The 22,068-nt window shown below is 38.2% G+C and overlaps 2 protein-coding genes across 2 annotated transcripts in view; one reads left to right on the top strand and one right to left on the bottom strand.

Annotated features, from left to right (window-relative positions):
- Asb15 (ankyrin repeat and SOCS box containing 15) overlaps window positions 1–3,486 on the bottom strand; it is a 41,109-nt gene extending 37,623 nt beyond the window's left edge. Inside the window, exon 1 of the mRNA XM_042696064.1 lies at window positions 3,372–3,486. The gene's annotated coding sequence lies outside the window, so the exon portion shown is untranslated. The remainder of the gene's footprint in view (window positions 1–3,371) is intronic.
- A 142-nt stretch (window positions 3,487–3,628) lies between these two features.
- Ndufa5 (NADH:ubiquinone oxidoreductase subunit A5) lies at window positions 3,629–13,805 on the top strand. Its single transcript, XM_042696065.1, has 5 exons — window positions 3,629–3,692; window positions 4,612–4,656; window positions 8,468–8,584; window positions 11,829–11,894; window positions 13,636–13,805. The coding sequence occupies exons 1-5, from the start codon at window positions 3,672–3,674 to the stop codon at window positions 13,735–13,737; spliced, it is 351 nt and encodes a 116-aa protein (XP_042551999.1). The 5' UTR covers window positions 3,629–3,671; the 3' UTR covers window positions 13,738–13,805.
- Window positions 13,806–22,068: the final 8,263 nt, after the last annotated feature.

Raw genomic sequence — 22,068 nt, 5'->3', positions numbered from 1 at the left:
CAAGGTTCCCTTATTCTTTCTTATTAGCAAAGACTTTCTTTCCAAATGAATTCACCAGAACAGCTAAAGGGGGAAAACAATAGTAGCTTCCAAGCATAGGGTTGCTGAAATTACTACTGATATGTCTCTTTATTGCCACCTCCTGGTAAAATAGCAATATGGTTTATGCACTATCTTTATCACTGAATGGAAAAGAAAAGGCAGTTTTAGATATTTCGTGTTTCTCAAGTACAGGATTATAATGTAACGAAAAAAGAGAAAATGTTCTAAGTGGGATTCCAGATTTTTTACTACATTATGTGTGTTCTACAATATATCTTGCAAATACAGGAGATCCTGGGAATTAAAATCATGTCAACTATAATAAAATTGAGGGGAAATTTGCCATTATTTACCCAATTCATTAAAGCATATAGCTTCATATGTAGGATGTTACACATTATTTAAAAGAAGTGCTGAACTCCAAACACTACGATACATGATGCATATTCCATTGTGATACCTTTGAACAACTTAGGGGCTGACCATTTTTCTTTTCAGTCATAGCTCCATTTGTTCCTGTCGATGTCCTTCTGCCAATCCCCTAATTCAGGCATCTTACTTTAGGTTCTTTTATTGCTGTTTTATTTTCTGAGAGTCTTGACCAGGGCTCACAGTAAGGGTGAACTTTTCTATTGGCTTGCTTTCCTCAAAGGGAAATCTCCCAAGTAGGCTTTGTTTTGATTTTGAAGGTAGGCATGTCAGCCTAGCATGTGATACCCAGAAGTGGAGCTATACATACCCCAACTGCAGAGATGATATAAAAATCTTTTTACTCAGTGCTTCCATAGCTTTTTTCCCCCTATGGTTTTCAATAGAGGAATGTACTTACTTCAGTATTAAACCTAATCCAAATCCAGGTGAGAGTGTTGGATATCCCTATTATTATATACTGATTAACACACATATAGGGAAGCTTATGTCCACAAAGATAAAACTTAGTAATGGTTTTTATCAGAGTTTCAGCTTGTTTCAGAACAATGCTTATCTGCAAACCAACATAGAAGATGCCCACAGTTGCCTGGTTATGTATGCGTTTGAGGAGTGTTCATAACATAAAGAAGACAAGAGAAACTCCAAATAATTTTGCACATAACTGATATACGTAAAGGCATAAGAGATGAATAATACCCAACTACTGGAATTGGAATTGGAATATGGTAGCCTATTTTAATAACTGACTTAAATATATTATTGTTCATTCTAAGTTTTGGAGAAAGAACACTTTCTGATTGGAGGTTATTTTCATTTTTGTTTTCTGATCATGAAGTGGCCAAGACCTACTAGGTCTTCAGGAATTAGCCTGTCATGCCCTGAGAATCAAGCTGCATTCCATCTTTTCTAGTTCCTGCCCCAGAAATCCAGATTCCAGAGAAACCATTTGATCATCTAATTTTGGTAAAATTCAATCTTTCACAGAAAAGCCTTTCATCACAGAGGGAAGCAGTATAGAATGGCAATTTTCCAGTCACTTACTTTTGGGAAAACAGGAGGTTTCTTATTGAATAGGTTGAGTCCCCAAAGAGCAAATTCCATAAAACGTGAGATCCAGATTTTGGCTCTAAGTCACCTAGCCCAATAATATTATTTACAGGAGAGCTTCTCACCAGTCTTTTCTGAGAAAGACTGGTATACTTACCCCTGTGTAATGGACTGCACCATTCCACCTGAGAATTTAGTGTCTTTCATCATCTTGTTATGCCCATTAAGATATTCTTAAATCCCTTCTGATATCACAGAGGCTGAGGATGTGCCCTTTTACCTCTAGTTCTACTGTCACTACCCATAGAATATCACTATCAAGCCACTTCTATACACAGTCCTGACATTCTGCAAGGGGAAGGGATCAAAAAACATCCACATTTCCCAACACATGGAAATCATCAGTATATAGTACCTTGGCCAGGATCAGCCACGTCTGTCTAATCTTGGCATCTTTAGCTAATATGGTACAGAAAAAGGCATGACTCCAAAGTCATAATGGATGAAAACACAGGCATTTTGTCTAATCATATAATTCCAGAACACATACCACAGTGACAAAATTCTTAGAATCTGGATAGACAGGGAATAAAGACTATCACCTCATAAACTTCAACTCATCTGAGTTTCCTGAAAAAGTGATGTAGTTTGTCTCTATCAATATATTTCACTTTACCATGAAGCTAGAGGATAAATCTGATGGCTAATTCCAATTTCACAGTTCTATTTATGAATGTGTATATATATGCATTCATGTCTATATCTTTTAAGATGTCATTAACGTGCATATCTTTGTTAAAGTATATTTTCTCCAGAATTATAATTATAGATTACTCAAAAACTGGAAATCAAAAATTATATGAGTATGGTAAAGTCTTAGTTTTGGTCATCTGAAATGAAATTATTTCCTTATGTTTCTAAGGAAAGCTATCCTTAAGAAGAGTGGAATTAGATAATCAAACCAATTATTACTCAGTGTATTATTAGTTTGCTAGAATTTTTGTCAACAAAGTACCATAAATTTGGGCTTGATTATCTCACTGTTCTGGAGGCTAGAAGTCTGTGATCCAGTTGATGGCAAAGTCAGTTCACTGTGAAGACTGGGACAGGCCCCACAACCCCACCTGCTGGTATCTTGTCTGCAGTTTTTGGTGTTCTGCATATAGAAGCATCACTGTAATCTATCTTAACCTTTGCACAACAGTTCTCTTGTGTATGCATAGCTGTACCATAAATTTTCCTTTTTAATAAACACCAACCCAGTTGGATGAGATTCTACTCTAATGACTTTATCATAACCACAACGACAACGACTATTTTTCAATCAGGTCACTTTCTGAGACAGTGAGGGAGACTTCAACACATGTAGTTTTGATGGCACAATTTGGATTAGTCAAAGTTTTTCAGAGAAACAGAGGCAATTCAGAGAGATCCCGTTTCTTTGTGCACGTGCTCTTAGTTTGTTACACTTCTGTTCCGCCGTCTCTTCGAGACATTTTTTTTCCCTTGAATTCCAGTCACCTACAGTTTTTGGTTAGTTTTAGTGCATTTCTGCCCGTGCACTGAGCACAAACTTCTATTTGAACACTTACCAAATACATGGTTTATTGATATAGGCGTTTGCTCAGACTGTGAGACAACCACCCACAAATGTCATGTTCTAGGGACTGGGCATGGAGGTGGGGGGGGGGGGGGGGTTAGGGCCTGGGAAAATGAGAACACGATGCACTTGGAGGGGTAAAGGTTAATACACTCAGGTCTGTGCCCGGGTAACGCGCGCGCGCACTCACGGTGCTCAGGCCCACGGCCCTCCTCAGCTCCAGCTCAGGAAGGGAGGTTAACGTGTTTACCAAAGTCGGAAAGAGAGCACAAATCCCCAGCGCGAGCACTTTTGTTTCCTCGGTCTCAGGGCACAGTGTCAAAGGCCCAGCTACAAACCAGTAACACGTCCCTCAACAGGACGCCCGCGGCTCTGGCATCCATCTTTTTCCCTCCGGCAGTGCGTTTCCGCTCCTTCCGGGATCCTGGGGGAGGGCGGAGCCAAGCAGTTTCCAGGGTGACGGAGCGACGCTCTCGGGTGTGAACTGAGCGGGTCTGAGCGAGGCTCCCAGAGGGCTTTGCGGCCTGGCTCCCTTGAGGCGCGCTCCGTCATGGCGGGTGTGCTGAAGAAGGTGAGCCGAGCGGAGGTCACTGTGGTGGCTGAGGCCGCGGGGTGGGGGAGCCCGACATCCCCTCTTCCCGGGGGCACTTGTGCTCTCCTCTCAGGCGATGGCCGGCTTAGCGGCTCTGCGCGAACGCACACGCGCGGAAAGCAAGCCGGATTGAGGGGCCGGGCCGGGGCGGAGAGGCCGGGCCGGGGCGGAGAGGCCGGGGCGGGGGGCCGCGGGGTGGAGAGGCCGGGGCGGGGGGCCGCGGGGTGGAGAGGCCGGGCTGGGGCGGGGGGCCGCGGGGTGGAGAGGCCGGGCCGGGCCGGGGCCGGGCCGGGGCGGGGGGCCGCGGAGTGGAGAGGCCGGGGCGGAGAGGCCGGGCCGGGGCGGGAGGCCGCGGGGTGAAGAGGCCGGGCTGGGGCGGGGGGCCGCGGGGTGGAGAGGCCGGGGCGGGGCGGAGAGTCCGGGGCGGGGGGCCGCGTGGTGGAGAGGCCGGGGCGGGGCGGAGAGGCCGGGGCGGGGCGGAGAATCCGGGGCGGGGGGCCGCGGGGTGGAGAGGCCGGGCCGGGCTGGGCTGGGCTGGGCTGGGCTGGGCTGGGCTGGGCTGGGGCGGGGGGCTGCGGGGTGGAGAGGCCGGGCTGGGGCGGGGGGCCTCGGGGTGGAGAAGCCGGGCCGGGGCGTCACGGGGTGGAGAGGCCGGGCCGGGCGGGGGGCCGCTGGGTGGAGAAGCCGGGCCGGGGGGGGGGGGGGGCGCCGCGGAGTGGAAAGGCCAGATCAGAGCCAGGGGGTCTCCAGATCCAGAAGTCGAGTTAGAGCCTGGGGTCACGGGAGGGGTCGAGAACCAGGTAGGAGACTGGGAGTCCCGGGCTTTGCCTTTCTTGGGGGGGGATGCACACGCGGAAATGGCAGTAAACAGCTTGGTTCCTATTTCGTTTTTGAACAGACCACTGGCCTGGTGGGCTTGGCTGTGTGCGACACTCCGCACGATGTACGTACCTCTGTTTGTCCTGGTGGGTGCCCGAGGGTTCCTGGAAAGACTGGCTACAGGAAACCGGGAATTCACATCCAATCACAGCCCCCGTGAGGTTGTGGATGGAGCAGAACCAATATCGCCGCCCCTCACCCCCCTCTTTTTTTCTCCTTGCCCATGACCTCTTTACTGAGCCACTCTTCCCTAGATTTGTTTCTTGGCATTCTGGAAAATTCAGTTTTACATAATCGTGTAGGTACCCTCCAAATCTGCACCTCCCATTTTTTACCCGTTTCCCCTTCCTCACCCTGTCACACACTTGGGCATACCTTTTTCCTTCAGTATTTAAAAATACTTCCATTTAAAAAGATAATACAATTTATAGAGACTGTGTTTTCCGAGTACCATTCGAAGTGACACAGCACCTTATAAAGAGATGTTATTATCCACATTTTGCAGATCAAGAATGAAGGTCTCTAGATGGAAGTAATTTGTCCAGTACAAGGAGGCAGTGAAGCAAGCCAGTGTGAACCTAGGCAGTGAAGTTCCATTTACCATGCTCTCAATCATTGCTTAGTACTGTCTACTCCAGATCTTTCCTTACTTCTTCCACACACTGATCTGTGGGGTTTATCATGTTATCTCCTTTGTCTTTTCTGAAGAACCTTAGACACAGATTGAGATCCATGTCCAGTTTGCCTTTATCAAACACTACATGGTATAGTACTACACATATATACATGTATATACTAAGTATACATTTTTACTGTATACAATGAATGTTCTTTACAAAACATACTTACAATTTATGTTACAAAACATAATACTTAAAATTATTGGAGTGCTTACAGGATGTCTTGTTGGATGGGTTATCCTGATTTGCACCTAATTTTGGCAAGGGATAAGTAAAAGTGCCTTTTTTTACTGTGTGAAATGTCCCAGTATAGATGATAGAGTAGATGTCCACCCCATTTAGAACATTTATTTCTTTTTTTTATGTTGATCACTTCTGATTCTCATCTGTATTTCTCTAGGGACACATCTTTGTATCAGAAAAAAAAAGATAAAATGTTTTAAATCAGTTTAAGAATTTATTTAAATGTTACATTCTAAATTAATATTTGCATTGTATAAGTTGAGAATAAGAAGGAAAAGTTTAAATCAAAACCTTAAATCAGATTAAAACCTTTTGATTAAGTTACATTGCTTATTAGGGAGAAGAATAGACCATAAATATACCAGATCTTAAGGAGAGAAATCCAATTTTTTTGTTATTGTTGTTAAAATGTTTTCTTGAAATATCTAGGGAAGAGTGAAAAGTATTACAAATGGGTGTTTTAGGGAGATAAAATTGTCTATGATTGTATTTTCTTTGTAACTATGTGTACTGACTGAAGTGAGCACAGATGATAACTGATGACTGTTGTGGAGGGTAGGGAAAGCCACCTGTAAAAAGACTGCACATATGACTGCTAGAGGTCATATCCTCACATAATCCTCACATAAGAGGTAAATGATTAAAACCCATACTTCGTGGCTAAGACTTATATTATCTTTCCCTTGACTAAACTTGAAAACAAACAAATGTGATGTGAAAAACCCACACAATTGTGTTTGTGTGTTATCTGACAAGATTTACATTGGTACAGGCTGACCATTTTTCATCCACATCTGAATATGTCTGTTTTCTGACATAATGCTACAAATGGGAAATCACATCTGACTTCATGTAAAATAGTCAGAATGCAGGCATGCTAAAAAAAAAAAATCTTCTGTAAAATTACCTTTGGGCTATGTGTCTAAAGTTCATGTGTTATATTTTGGCTTTGATCCCATTTCTAAGATATCTCATAATGCAAATATTCCCAAATCCAAGAAAACCTGAAATTCAAACACTTCTGCTCTGAAGCCTTCCAGATAAGAAATACTGAACCTGCTAGTAATATATTCTCTATTATGGAAATTCATATTCAAATAGGTAAATAAGGCTAAATATTTAAACTGCTTTTTAAGAAGTGCAGTTGTTAAAACCTTTAAGGTTTATTTGCATATGTACTATACATGTATATCTGAATACATATACATACACGTGAGAAACTAGCTATTGGCTTCTCTGGGTTTTATATAATTAAACAAAAACAAATTTCAGGTCTGAAGGTGTAGCTAAGTAATAGAGTGTCTAGAATACGTACGTTTCTGAGTTCTATCCCCATCACTACAAATTTTAAACTAAATTCAAATAAAATAACTAAAGCTCATGTGTATTACAAATGAACACCTTTTAGCATGTGACTGATAGCCACACTGAAGTTTAGTTTAGTGTGTTTCACAGTATTCTGTTTCAGTGACTCAGTTCTGTTGCTTTTTCTGTTGAGCCTTTGGTGAAATTTAGCCACTTGGAACACAATTGTAGTCTCAAGCAAAAGCATTTAGTATTATATAATTTAGTTTACTTCTGTCATATCAATGATCTACTTTTAAATCTGTTTAAGTTCAAGAAGAAAAACTGAAAAAGAATTGGAAAGGATTTGCAGTACCTAGCATCTCAGTTTGAGAAATACTGATTTTCCAAATGATTTGATTTCCTAAAAAAGTCATTAGCATTGTTTTATTTTTTTCTTGTTATATGTCTTTGTCTTAGGTAAAACTTATTATGATACATAAACATAAATAACACATTTGTTTCCTAAGTTGCAAAGGATAGAAACAGGATATAGACATGAGGAAGTGGTAGCAAAGAAGAGTTAAAAAGAATAGATGTGACCCCTGTTTAAATTTTTATTCTGTGAAACGTTAAAAATATTCTGCCTAGGGCTGGGATGTAGTTCAGTGGCAAAGCACTTGCCTAGCAAGTATGATGTCCTGGGTTCGAACCTCAGTACCAAAAAGAAAAGACAAAAAAAAAATATTCTGCCTAGAACATTGCAACTCAGAATACAGTAAAGACACTTGCACATCCATGTTCATTGCTGCATTGTTAATAGCCAAGTTATGGAAACGCCCATATGCCCTAGAATAGATATATGAATAAAAAATACATACACACAATGGAAATTCACTCATTCATTAAAAAGGATAATATGGCATTTACAGGGAAATGGATGGACCTAGAACAAATCATGTTACCTGAAGTAAGCCAAACTCAGAAATGGTGCATATTTTCTCTCATTTGGAAACTAGATCTAAAATATAACGACATGATAACCTATACAGGACTTTAAATCATTCACCCATAAACAATCAGACTGAAAGAGGATACTCTTAGGGGAGGAACCCAAAAGCGCAATTCCTCTGAACATTTAAAATACTACTTACTGGGTTGGGAATGTGGCTTAGTGGTGGAATGCTTGCCTAGCAAGCAGGAAGCCTTGAGTTCAGTTCCTCAGTACTACATAAACAGAAAAATCCGCAAGTGGCGTTGTAGTTCAAGTTGTAGAGCAGCCTTGAGCAAAACAGCTCAGGGAGTGCCTCGACCCTAAGTTCAAGCCCCAGGATTGGCAAAAAAATACTTATCAAAACTAATTCTAGGAAATAAAAACATGATTTGTTGTTGTTACTGGTAGTGGTGTTTTTTCTTTCTTTTTTGGGGGGGGGGCAAATGGGAGGTAAAGAAAGGGAGGGAGTGTGAAAGCTTGGTATTCAGTATACACTGGAGAATGAACTTGAGGCATGGCATTGTCTAAAAATAAATTGTACTCATTACCTGGCTTATGAAATGATAATCCCTCTGTACATCATCTTCAATAATTCTATTATAATTTACTAATTACATTTTAAAAGAGAAAATGTTCTACCTAATCTTTTCATTTTGTATGCTTTTTCTTTTCAGAGGCTAACAATATTGTACACAAAGATTCTTGATGTCCTCGAACTACTCCCTAAAAATGTAGCATACAGAAAATACACAGAACAGATTACAAATGAGAGACTCAATATGGTTAAAGCCGTAAGTAGCTATCCAATGTAACATTTAACAAAAAAATTTCAGTAACTTATTTTTCTGCATGTTCTGCCCTTTTGTACGTGTATTCTCTTCTCATCCTACTATCAGTGCTTTCCTTTCATCTTCTACATAGCAAATTTTTGTTTATTAAATGCTTTTTATATGCATGGCATTTCTAGAGTACAGGAGTAAGATCAAGTCCCTGTCCTGAGGTAACCATAAAATTGTGGTTGTATCTTTTTATTTTCCCCAGTATTGAGGTTTGAACTCAGAGCCTTATTATACAACTTACTTCCCTACTTGAGCCATACACACCCTAAGCCCAATTTTTTTTAAATTTTTTTTTTTTTTGCCAGAGGTTTTTCTTGGCCCTTTTTTTTTTTTTTTTGGCTCCTACCTCGGGCCTCCTGGTTAAATGGGTTCACAGGTCTCAACACCACAACCAAACCTTGGTTGAAGAGATCTTGCTAATCTGTTTAGTTTCATTTTTATGCTGATCTTGGGGCTTGTTCTCAGGGCCTAGGTGCTGTTCCTTTTAGATAGTGCTCTACCACTTGAGTAACAGCTTCATTTCTGGCTTTTTTGGGAAGTAGTTAATTGGAGATAAGAGACTCAGGGACTTTCCTGCTGGGTCTGGTTTTGAACTACAGTGCTCAAATCTCAGCCTCTGGAGTAGCTATGATTATAGGTGTGAGCTACTGGCACCCACAATCTTGTTAACTCTTTGCCTAAGAGGCCTCAACCCAAAATCCACCTGAACTTTGCCTCTGAATAGCTAGGATTATAGGTATGAGCTGCTGTGCCAGGTCTTGATCTTATTTCTTCAAAGAAGAACAAAAGCAAGACTTTTAAAGAAACATCTCAAAATAATTACCTAAAAACTTGCTTTATTTCTGGAGCTTGGAAGTCTGAAATTGAAACTCAAGAGTACAAATCAAGTTGCTAGGGCCTTGTTTTGTCTGGCATCTCTATAGTATAAGTTATTCCTTATTTCTTTTAGTTTCTGGTGATATATTTCTTGCCTTCTGTACCATTCCAATTTTAGCTTATACAGACAGGTAATTTTTCTTTGTAATTTTCCTTTGCCTCTGTCTTATCAAGACACTCAAATTGAGGGCTCACAAAGATGATATTCCCATGTCAATATCTTTTTATGCCCAAATCTTTGTCATAAAGATATTTACAGACTCTAGAGATAAATACTTGTACATCTTGTCATTTATTACTCAACCTACTATAATATAGATTATTGATAGTGTCCATTAAGAGTAGAGTAGAGACTGGAAAAAGTCAAAGAAAAAGCTATGCAGAGAAAGCCTCAGCTGGAACAAATCAAAAACTTTTTTTGTTTTTTTCATTTGATTCATGGACCAGTAACAAAAAGCCATTTTGATAATGACAAAATCTTATTTATGTATGTGTGTGTATGTATTTATAGAGTGTAGTTCCTAGCTCTCACAAAGTTCAGTATACTAGAAAATAACTTAAAGGCCATTAAATATTTTAGGTATTATAGTATTCATTTAATTATTTATTTGGTGTTACTGGGATTTGAACTCAGAGCCTTGTGCTTTACTAGGCTGGAGCTGCAATTTGGATTTCTACTTCTCATATACCTGGGGTGACAGACATGAACCACAGTGTCCAGTTGAGATTTCTTTTGAAAAACATTTTAATAAAGGCTGCGTATCATGGTAATCCAGCTACTAGGAGGCAGAGATAGGACGATTATGGTTTGAAACTTGATGGAGTTTTCAAGTGATCACACCATTAGTACCAGTACTCCAAAATGACATTATGATAACATCAAAAGCTTGTCCTCTTTACTAACCTAACAATAGCTATTATTCTGATTTAGGATATTTGGCCTATTTTTTAAATTTTTTTATGTTTTTCTTTTGTTGGTTGTGGAGCTTGAACTCTGAGCTTGGGCCCTGTCCCCGCACTCTTCATCTCAAGGCAAGCCCTCTACCACTTGAGCCACAGCACCACTTCCGGTTTTCTAGTGGTTTATTGGAGATAAGAGTGTCACAGAGTTTCCTGCCTGGGCTGGCTTTGAACCATAATCCTCAGATCTCAGCCTCCTGAGTAGCTAGGATTACAGGTGTGAGCTACTGGCACCCAACTATTTGGCCTGTTTTTCAACTTGTAGAATTTGAATGGTCATTACTTTTTTTGTCTGATTTGTACTTAAGCTTAAGAAAATCATCTGTACTGCTGCATAGTTATCAGTTGTCTGCTATCATTGCCATATAGTATTCTGTTATACCAAATAACAAAACTTATCTGATCCATTCTATTATAGATAGCCATTGGGGTTGTTTCACCTTTTGGGCTATGATTTGTATTGATGTAAACATTGTTGAACATTATTTGTAGATGTATCACATATTTTTATTTAGTATATACCTGGTGGAGGAATTTTTCGGTCATAAGATTTGATTTCAATGTTAACACCCTCAATTGAAATAAAAAATTATAAGAAAGAAATGAATTTTAAAAACTCAGTTTTAAGTCAGGCACTTGTGGCTCACACTTGTAATCCTAGTCAGGCACCAGTGGCTCACACCTGTAATCCTAGCCAGGCACCAGTGGCTCACACCTGTAATCCTACTCAGGAGGCTGAGATCTGAGAATCATAGTTCGAAGCCATTCCACGCAGGAATGTCCGGGAGACTCTTCTATCCAGTAAACTACTCAAAAAAGCTGGAAGTGCACTATGGCCCAAATGGTAGAGAACTTAGTCATGAGCAAAAGAAGCTCAGGGATAGTGCCCAAGCCGAGAATTCAAGCCCCAAGATTGGCAAAAAAACAAAATCTATTTTAGGAAGACTAAATTTGGGAAGTGGCACTGTGGCTCAACTGGTAGAGCGCTAGCCTTGAGTACAAAGAGGATCAGGGACAGCACAGGGCTGGAGTTCAAGTCCTAGCACTGGCAAGGAAAAAAATTTGGCATTATATCTTATATATATTATATCAGAAGTATGTAAAATGTGGGGTTTGAATCAAGTTCCTCAGATCTCAGCCTCCCGAGTAGCTAGGATTATAGATGTAAGCCCCTAGCCCCCAGCTGTAGTTATTCATGATATTATTAAAACAAAAGTAGCAGAGATTAAATAGATTTACACCAAATATTTGGTAATAGCTTAATGAAGTTATAAAAACACATTTACTATTGTTGTCTTTTATGTATGAGCTTTAAAAATACCCATATTTACTTATATATTTATATTCCTTGAAATTACAGGAACCAGATGTTAACAAATTAGAAGACAAACTTCAGGGAGGCCAACTAGAAGAGGTTATTCTTCAGGTAAATTAAAAAAAAAATCTTACATAGAGGTTTTTTAAAAATTTTAATCATTTTATATATAACACAATTTCCTAGAAGGAAATAAAAACCGACTTCATATAGTGTCATACCAAATATAAGATGATGCATTGAAAATGTACTTCTAACATGTGAGTATCAATTAGGTATTTATTAGTGACTGAATAGACAGCCTATTGTTAGCTCTCATTTACTTTAGTAACATAATGCTGTATTTATATTTTTAGACAGAATTTTAAGAGCTTAGCGTAGTTTTACGGAAACTATAGTAAAGTTATAATACAGTGTAGTTATATGGAAAAACAAGCAGATTCTTTGAATCAAAAAACTAAAATAATACTTTTTATTTAGGTTATTGGAGCTTTTGACCAAATTAATAAACTTTGAAAATTTGTACAACATATTTTGAAACCTTTATTTTACATTATTGTCCATATGTTAATCTTGTCAAATCATAATGTTTGAACATAGCACAAAACATCACATGGTACCACATAAAATATGCATGCACAATTTTATATGGTGGTTAAAAGATAAAAGGAATTAGTTTAATGCATATTTCCTGTGTACCTGCTGTGTTTTCCTCCATTCTACAGATCATCATTTTACAAATCCTGGATCTCAAGTAATTATAGGTCATGACATTAGTTAGATGAGATTTAGCCTCCTTTATAAGAATAAATGCTGCAATTACATAATTTGTGTTTTTATTTTAATTATATTTGTGTATTAAGTATACCATGGCAAATATACAGTAGTTCTCCCATATTAGGTTTGGCTCTCTGATTTCAGTTGCTTGAAAATTTTAAATGAAAAACTACAAGAATAAACAGTTCATAAGAATTCCTAAGTGTAAAATTGCACTTTGTTCTGAGTATCTGAACGAAATCTCACATAGTCTCACTTTATCTTGCCTGGGACGTTAATCTTCCCCCTTACTTGCAGTGTAAACTATCTACCCAATACTTAGTAGTTGTTTTCTTAGTTATCAGATTAACTTTCAACCCTTTATTGCTGTTAATCTTAACCTGTGCCTAGTTTATAAATTAAAGCTTAAGAATTTTTGTACGGGAAATTTTGTACAGCTGGGAATGTGGCTTAGTGGTAGAGTGTTTGCCAAGCATGCATGAAGCCCTGGGTTCAATTCCTTAGTATCACATAAAGAGAAAAGGCCAGAAGTGGCTCTGCTCAAGTGGTAGAGTGCTAGCCTTGAGCACAGGCTCAGGGACAGTTCCCAGGCCCTGAGTTCAAGCTCCAGGACTAGCAAAAGAAAAAAGGGGAAAAAAAAAGAAACTTATCACATAGGGTTCAGTCTTAAACATTGATTCACTCATCTACCTGTGGTCTTGGGACATAATCTGCTAGTGTATTTTATTTTTAGCTGTAGGTCATAGGAAAGAATGGTTTGAAAGCCACTGATAAAAATGAAGAGAACTTGTACAATCTAATTAGGATGGAAAATTTACCAACCAAGCTTTGAACACTATAGTTATAGTAAATTCCAATCAATTAGAGTAAGTTAGAGGTAGTTTTTTTTTTAATTATAAACCTATAAGAATTAAGGAATTAGTTAATGTTCAAGATTTGATGTTGAGATAAACTATAAGGTTTTAATATGAAAGTTGAAGCTTTAATAGTCAAATTTCATTGATTTGTTCTGGTCAGTACCCTTTGGATAGTTGAATTATCTTTAAACATTTTTTGTTGTTGTTGTTTTTAACAGGCTGAAAAGGAGCTAAGTCTGGCAAGAAAAATGTTAGACTGGAAACCATGGGAGCCATTAGTGGAAGAGCCTCCTGCCAACCAGTGGAAATGGCCAATATAAGCATCGTTAAAAACCTTTGATGGGCTAATGGGAAACTAATGTAATTAAATGTTCTGTTAAATTAAAAATGTGTCTTATCTTGATTGAGAAAATTGAGACAGGACATGCTTATAAGCCTTGTTAGTGATTGCAATATTAGCAGTATTACCATTTTGTGAATTGCACAATATTCTCTCAGATTATTTCAAAGATTGTGTTTTCTTTGAACAGAAAAGTTGTGGTAAGATTTGAGAGTTAATTGGTAAAGTTTCTACAGATACACTCTATACAGACCATAGTTTAGTACTGTCTTAAGAATATTACCTAAGTTTTTTATTTTAGAAAATAGTCAAAATGGAGTTTCATTATCGTCTAAATGAATTTATTGGTTACTCAAGTGGTCATGAGAGTGAAGATGTTCAATTATGAGAAAAATGTCAAAAATAGTTTGTGATAAAATTTTAAATTGTGTTTAACATCTTTGGCTTTGATCTTAAGTATAAAGCAAAGTTAAAATATATAGATATATATTGACTGTCAATTCCATCATACTTGTAATTTTATTTTAGGCTGACATTTGAATTATTTTATTATTTTCATATTTACTTTATATTTCATTGTTACTCTGCCATCTTTAAAAGTTACCCAGTATGCCTGGCCCTGGTGGCTCATGCCTGTAATCCAGAAAACTGGAAGTGGCATGTGGCTCCAGTGGTGGAGCGCTAGCCTTGAGCTGAAGAGCTTGGACAGTTCCAGGCCCAGAGTTCAAGCTCCATGACTGATTAAAAAGAAAAAAATAAAAATAAAAAGTTACCCAATGATGACAACTCATACAACTGAAATTTATCACGTAAAAGATTTTTCTTAGAAAAGTGATTGGAAAACCTCTTGCATTTGTTCCATTTAAGAAAGTTTTCAGGCCCTTAGCCTTGAATTTTATTAATCAACAATAGCCAGTTAAAATTTCTTGGAAGAAAATACAACTTCAGAATTTCTGAAGTTCCCTTGGTATACTATTAGGTTATTATTTCTAACATTTGATTCATAACAGTATGACTTCAAATTAAAATCACTAACAAGTTTTCATGGTTTCTCATATGAGTGTAGATAGGCATCAGGCAAGAAAATACTGTCCAAGGAAAGAAGTTGGTAAGCTTAAGGATAAAAATAAAAGTTTTATGTCCTAGACTTTCTAGCCTTCTATTATTTTCAGATGCCAGTTAAACTGCACTTCTCACATTTTTTTCACGGCAAATTTGCAGAATGAAAAAATTTGTGATTTTCTTTTTCTCTGCTGTGTTTCTCCCTCCTACAGCTGTCATGTAAATGTGAAGTAAATATCAATTAGACTGAGTTAATTGCAAGAAGGGATGTGGAGAAATGGAAGGGGGAGATTAGAAGTCCAGGGTTATTTTGCAGCTCTGACCCCATCATGAGCTCAGTGACTGAAAATGATAACTTCTGCCTTCAGTTCTAACATTTACTTAGTATACAGTATACGTACTAAAGTCCACACATACTCCTAAAGTAGGATGCTTTCAAGATAATTTTCTTTCTTTTTTTTTTTTATCGTAGGACCTGAACTCTGGTCCTGGGGGCTGTCTCTCACCTGTTCAGCTCAAGGCTAGCACTCTACCAATTGAGCCATAGCACCACTTCTAGCTTTTTCTGCTTATGTGGTACTAAGGAATCGAACCCAGGGCCTCATGTGTGCAAGGCAAGCACTCTACCACTGAGCCACCTTCCCAGCCCTCTTCTTAAAAATTTTGGAGGTCCTATTGACATATAACAAAGAAAATTGATGTGCTATGCCTCTACACTTTCATTTCCATTTCCCCAATGAATTTCAAGCATTTTTTTTTATTTTTATTTTTTACCAAAGTATAATATAGCTATGTTGTTACAAATAGAACTTTACTGGTTGTGGAATAAGTGGCATGTAAAAGTAATCATTAATCTTTTTTTTTTTTTTTTTTAGTTGTAGGGCTTGAACTCAGTGCCTGGGCACTGTCCCTGAGCTGTTATGTTCAAGGCTAGTACTCTACTACTTTGAGCCACAGCTTCACTTTTGGTTTATTGATGGTTGAAATGAGTCTCACGGACTCTCCTGCCTGGGCTGGCTTTGAACTGTGACCCTCAGATCAGCCTTGTGAGTCACTAGGATTACAGGCCACCAATGCCCAGCATCGTTAATATTTTTGAACCTCAAATATGAGTAACATCGTATTAAGGTAATTTCAGTAATTAAATGTACACCACAGCTGAGGGTGTTAATACAAATTTATATCTGCTGCTATAAGGAAAGCAGAATCCATTGAGTTCTGCTGTCCTCAATTGTGTAACATGGAGTACTGGAGGAACCAAGGCAAAGAGAAAGTTAATGTTTTTAGAGTCTTGAAGTGAATTTTGAACCTGGACAGTCTGCACCTCATGCTTCTAGTTAGATATTATGTTATTTTCTGAGATGTTAGGGATGCTGGACTGTATGGGATATGAAAACAAACCTAAAACTTGTTTTTAACAATTGAACAAATAGGAGCAGAAGTAAACTGGATATTACTTTGTGAAAGTCTTCCAATGGTAGACAGTGTTAATAGGTCAGCTACCTAAAAGGCATAAAACAATTTATTCTTTTGGTTTTACTGCCATTCATTTACTTCTTCCAAGTATTTTTTTATATGCTTTATAAACATCCAGATTAGGATTAAGATTTCTGACTACTGCAAATAATTCTGAATATATACCCTTTTTGTCCCACATCTGAACTTGGTGTAGAATCTTTCAATATCTGGGTATTTGTTTCTTTGGGATGAAAAATGGCTTTTATGTACGATAGTCATATTATTTATTATTCTACCTAGGGTGATTATTAAGTGATAAAACAGAAAAAGTGCCACAGGAATTTTAATATTGTAAGGCATCTGCAGATCACTTTTGGTAATTTGGTCCTTGTCACAATATTAATTTTTCCTATCCTGAACATAATTGGAAGTATTTTCATCTCTTTAGTGTCTTCTTCATTTTCATTAAGAAGATCTGTGTTTATGAATCTGTGTTTATGAATCTTTTCTAGATCTACACTGATTAAATTAGTGGCAGGTAGGAGGTTTGGCAATATCAAAATGTTGGTTCTTCTCTCCCCTGCTGAGAGGTTTGTCTAGAAGACCTTTCCTAAGGTGATTTCCCCTCTGCAATACAGTGTGAAAACCAGGATGTAAGACATGCAGGGTGGACTTCATAGTATAGACTTCTCACTTTGTGTTTTCTAAACAACCTCTAATTCATTGTCAGGCATTCCCTAGGCTTTTTATTTTCTTGCCTCTGATGGCAAGTGTGTTGGTATTGTCTTTTCCTTTAAGGTGCCCCATCTTAGAAGCCCATTGTTTCTTTTGTATGTCTGTGTTCTTTATTTCTGGACTTCCACCTGTTTTTGTCTGCTGTTGGTCGTTGCCTTCACCTTTCCAGGCAATCTGTCTCTCTCCATGGCCACATTCCTGATTTTATTTTGTCTCAGAATGGTAGAATCTCCAGCAAGAGCAAGTTGTTTCTTTTCTGCCATCTTTCCTTTCTTATCCCAGTGTGCTAGTACACATTTGTTTTTACTCATATTACATGTTTAGGTAGTGTCACTAGAGTGCTCACAATCATACAAAGGATCCAGACTGAAGTGTGGTATCAACACATACGTCATGATCACAGAGTGGTGGGGAAATAGGAATACTGCAAATATTACATAAAAAACAAACCCAAGGTTAAACATTTGTTTTTAAATGTACCCTCAAACTTACGAATTTAGTTTCCTATGCATTGCTAATAAGTTTAAGTGTTATCTTTAGTTTTATAATAGCAACTAATATTTTATGGCTCCCTTTAATTTGTGATAGATTAGTTTCTGTATTGACTATCAGTTGCAAAGATTTAAAATTTTTTTTAATGATCTTCAATTTAAGGTGTACCAAGCTTTCCTAAAGATGTGTTATTATTTTATTACGGAATGTTGAATTTTTCTCTATTTCTAAGCAAAGAGTGAATTCTGTTTCTTCAGATTATTCACAGGTCTACAATTCTTCACATAAATTTCAAAAAGCTCTGAAAATGTAAACTTTTTTTTTTTTAAATAACACCTGGCAACAAACTAACATTAAATGACATAATGCCATTTGTGGTATTTCTCTCAATATTAGCTGCTTCCCTAAATTCATTGTATTACGTAGTATAAAGTAAGGTAAAACCTTAAACATATTTAACCTATCCAAGAAATTTCAGGAAACTGAGTATGGATTTGTATTTTCATTCTCTTAAGTGATTCAAAAACAAGATCCACACTTGAGTTACAAAGTTCATTTTCAAACATAATCTTTAGGACCTAACTATCCTATGTAGTTATTTTAACAATTTTTCTACTTTATTGCTCATTTGCATCAAGATGGATTCAACCAGTTGCAATGAAGTGGAAATATTTTGAAATGCTTGATTCTTTTAATAGAGCCACTAGGTGGCATTTTTGAAAAAATGGGGCACTTAAAAATATTTAGTGCTGAGATGAACAGAGATGTCTGTGAGAAGTAAAGGTAAGTCACTTGGGATAGCCAAAATGTATGGCTTTATGGTGAAAAGTAAAATAGAAAATGTTAGTCTAAATCGCAGCTCGTATTTACATTTATGTAACCAACTATCTCCGTGTGTGTATGTGCATGTGTATGTATGTGTGTGAGAGAGAGAAAAGTGAGAGATAAGTATTTTTCAGGTGCTAATTACCTTTCTATCTGCATGAACTACCCTACATATTTAAGGTAGCTTCTATTGTAGTGTTGTATGAAGTCAATTTCATAGCAAACTAAAAATAAAATACAACATAGTAGGTATCAAGTACTCAGTGCTCTCTACCACCTAGTCTTCTAAGCCCCTTTCCCACCTCTTTTCCTAATCATAGGGTTTTTATACTATCTCTGATATGGAGGACAGTGAATGATAAAGCTTGAAGAAGAGTCAGAAAAATGAATATTAAATCTAATGGAATTCTTATCATTGGTAGAATTGTGACTTTGGAGATGGGCAGAGGTGTTTGGAAACATCTACAAAAATCTCAGTTTCCTTGAAAGGCCATAATAGTTTATGTGGGTGCCCCTCTTTTTCCTCTGGGTGTTCTTTCTCTTTTTCTTCCATGTATAGAAGTGATTAAAATATATTTATATAACATTGTTACTAAAGCAAAACCAATTTTATCTGAGAACATTTCATATTCTAATAGACTAATAGGTATTTTTAAATACCTCCAGTAACATTGAAATTAAGTTCTTAGAAGCCAACTCTGGTGGCTCCCACCTATAATCTCAGCTATGCAGGAGGCTGATTTGAGAATCAAGGTTCAAAGCCAGTCTAGGTTAACAAATCCTCAAGAGTCTTATGTCCCAATTCTCAAGACCCTTACCGCCAATTAACCAGAAAGAGGAAATGTAGCTTAAGTGGTAGAGGACCAGTTATAAGTGAAATGAGAATGTGAGGCCATAAGTTTAAGTCCCGGTACTGGCATCTTAAATAAGTAAATAGAAAATACATAAAATTATTGGAGGGATCAGACTGCAATTTTAGCAGAATGGTACAGGTACAAAAACATAAAATGATCAATATGAATGTGGAAATTGACTTGTGCTATGTATAACAAAAATGTTAACACAACATTCTTTTAAATTACCAAAGGGGGAGAGGGGCTGGGAAGATGGCTCAGTGATAGAGTGCTTGCCTTGCTTGCATGAAGCCCTGGGTTCAATTCCTCAGCACCACATAAGCAGAAAAAGCCAGAAGAGGCACTGTGGCTCCAGTGGTAGATTGCTAGCCTTGAGCTGAAAAGCTGAGGGACAGTCCCAGGCCCAGAGTTCAGGCCCCACAACCAGCAACAAAAAAAAAAAAAAAAAATTAAATAAGTTACCAAAGGGTGTTAAACATAGTAGCCCCAACTAGTGGTTTAAAATTGTAGGCAGAGTCAGACTACTTGTGTTTAATCCTAACTTCCATATCAGACCTCTGTGAGCTAGTAAAAGTTATTCAATAAAATAGTTTCAATGGCTGAGAATGTGGCTTGGTGGTAGAGTGCTTGCCTACCATGCATGAAGCCCTGGGTTCAGTTCCTCAGTATGGCATAAACAGAAAAAGTTGGAAGTGGCACTGTGGCTCAAGTGGTATAGTGCCAGCCTTGAGCAAAAGAAGCTCAGGGGCAATGCCTGGGTCCTGAGTTCAAGCCCCAGGACTGGCAAAAAAATAAAATGGTTTTAGGGAGTTAATCAGAAATTAAGTAGTTGGTGATGATGCTTATTAGCTGCTATATGATAGCCGCATGAAATTTGTTACTATCTTTGCAAGAATGCTGGTGGTGGTGGTGGGAAGATGGGAAAGGAAGGTAGGGGAAACAATAAGAGGAGGCAACAATGCTTGATAAGAAATGTACTCATTACCTTGCCCATGTAATTGTAACCCCTCTGCATGGTATTTTCACAATAATAATAAAAAAAAGAATATACTTGATCTTTTTCTCAACAATTATTGTGTTTTTTAAAAAAAATTTTCCTAAAGAATGTCATGATGGGATTGGGGAGAGCTCTTGAAATTTAGTATTTAACAAAAGTTTTGCTAATCTTTAGCATAAGGGCAACTATTTCCCAGTTTCTCACTTTTCTCTTTGCTGCCAGGAAGCCAAAAGCCAAGTCCTAGATCAAACAAAGCAAGCACTTAATGATGCGCACCTGTGTTTCCTTTGGCTAATTTCTTGTCTCTTGTTTGATAATTATATTTTCTCTGGATTTTGGAGTTGTTTTTTTTTTAAAGGCTGCAAGCTTAAATTCCTGGGTTTTGTTAGTTTGTTTTTAAAGTATGAGAGAAGTCTTGGAGACAGTTTAGCATCCCAGATCTAGGTTGCTAGGAGGTGACAACCTTGCCTCGGCTCCTCCCCTTTCCCGGGGGAGAAGGGGCCTGTGCAGTGGGCGGTGCCTTAGCTGGAGCTGGAGGGGGTGGCGACGGGCCCGTTGCTAGGATACGGCCAGCAAGCAACAGCGCACTTGGCGGGTGCAGAAGGCTGCTTGCAAGGCTCAAGGAAACTACCTGTCCCCGAGTAGCTGCGATTCTTAGCCAGGTAGGAGGACAGGATTTGGGGCTAGCTTCTTCTGGCTAGAGCCACGACCCGGTCTTGTGCAGGTGACCCCAACTTTGGATTGTGCGAGACCCTAATCCTGCCAGAGCTCCTCTGTCAGTTAGAAATGTTCCGCCCTTCATATGTTAAATGCCTTAGTAAAAGCATCCTGTCTTTCTTGGCTCCTTTCCTAGCTCCTTCTTTCGGATTTGGCATCTGGAAGCAACAGCGGCCAGCTAGGATGTGTACTGCATCGCACAGCACTCGCGATTGCTCCTCTGGCCAATACCGCTCAAGTGAAACTGGGCATACACAGATCCGCCCTGTGCAAACCCTTTCCCTGAAGTTATTCTCAGTCTGTAGTAAATCCATAGCTTTCACACTTTCCTAGACAGACAACCTTCTTTCTCCTACCCATGATCATCACTAAATAACGTGAAAAGAATCAACAGGCCTATTTAGTAGAAGGGCGACTGGATCTGCCTTATATACTAGTATTATAGACGAATCTAGTTTTAAATGGTAAGATAAAAACATGGATAATAGGTGAAAAGGTGGATTTTAAATGCAACGCTAGCACACAGCTTTTTATTTTTAGAGAATGATTAAACCGTGTGAAAGGATCGTACCTTAATGTTTAAAAATTTCAACAAATAAAAACAGAGAAAGCCTTTCTTTTACCCATTTTCCTCCCATCACTGGTTGACCTTCCAGAAGCAGTTTATGCATATACAAACATATAGTTGACCATGTGACATTGTGCATGCTGTTTTACAACATTCTACATCTCGGAATCATCTGTTAGTATTTACAGGCTTACTACATTGTATGTGTATGTGTATGTATGCATGAATATATATTTATGTTTCATTGTGATATGTTTCTAAGCACATCTTGAAAGTAGCACATCTATAAAGTAGATTCCCCAATTGCGAGTATAATTGTAACAGAAGTATTTAATTAAAACTCATAATATAATAATAGGATGTAAGGAAATGTCAAAAGGCTGTTTTGGGGGGCAAAATATGGTATTGTCATTTTAGAAATCAGTTTGATAGGATTTAACAGAAATAAGATTTGCCTGCATTTTATTTATTTACTCTAATTATAGGAGTGTATTTTATAGCATGCTCACACATGTATATATATATTTATATATGTATGTATGCACATTCATCACAGTCTTATTTCTAACATTACAAAACTAGAGACAGCTTGAATGTCCATCA

The sequence above is a fragment of the Dipodomys spectabilis genome, unplaced genomic scaffold, assembly GCF_019054845.1.
Source record: "Dipodomys spectabilis isolate Male_0828 unplaced genomic scaffold, ASM1905484v1 ptg000197l, whole genome shotgun sequence".
In the NCBI taxonomy this organism is placed as follows: Eukaryota; Metazoa; Chordata; class Mammalia; order Rodentia; family Heteromyidae; genus Dipodomys; species Dipodomys spectabilis.
Note: the sequence above shows the minus strand (reverse complement) of the source record. Positions and strands in the feature narration are given on the sequence as shown.

Coding starts and splice junctions, on each gene's coding strand:
- Ndufa5 (XM_042696065.1), top strand. CDS start 3,672: ATGGCGGGTGTGCTGAAGAAG. Junction 4,657..8,467: donor TGTGCGACACTCCGCACGAT/GTACGTACCTCT, acceptor TTTTCTTTTCAG/AGGCTAACAATATTGTACAC. Junction 8,585..11,828: donor GACTCAATATGGTTAAAGCC/GTAAGTAGCTAT, acceptor TTGAAATTACAG/GAACCAGATGTTAACAAATT.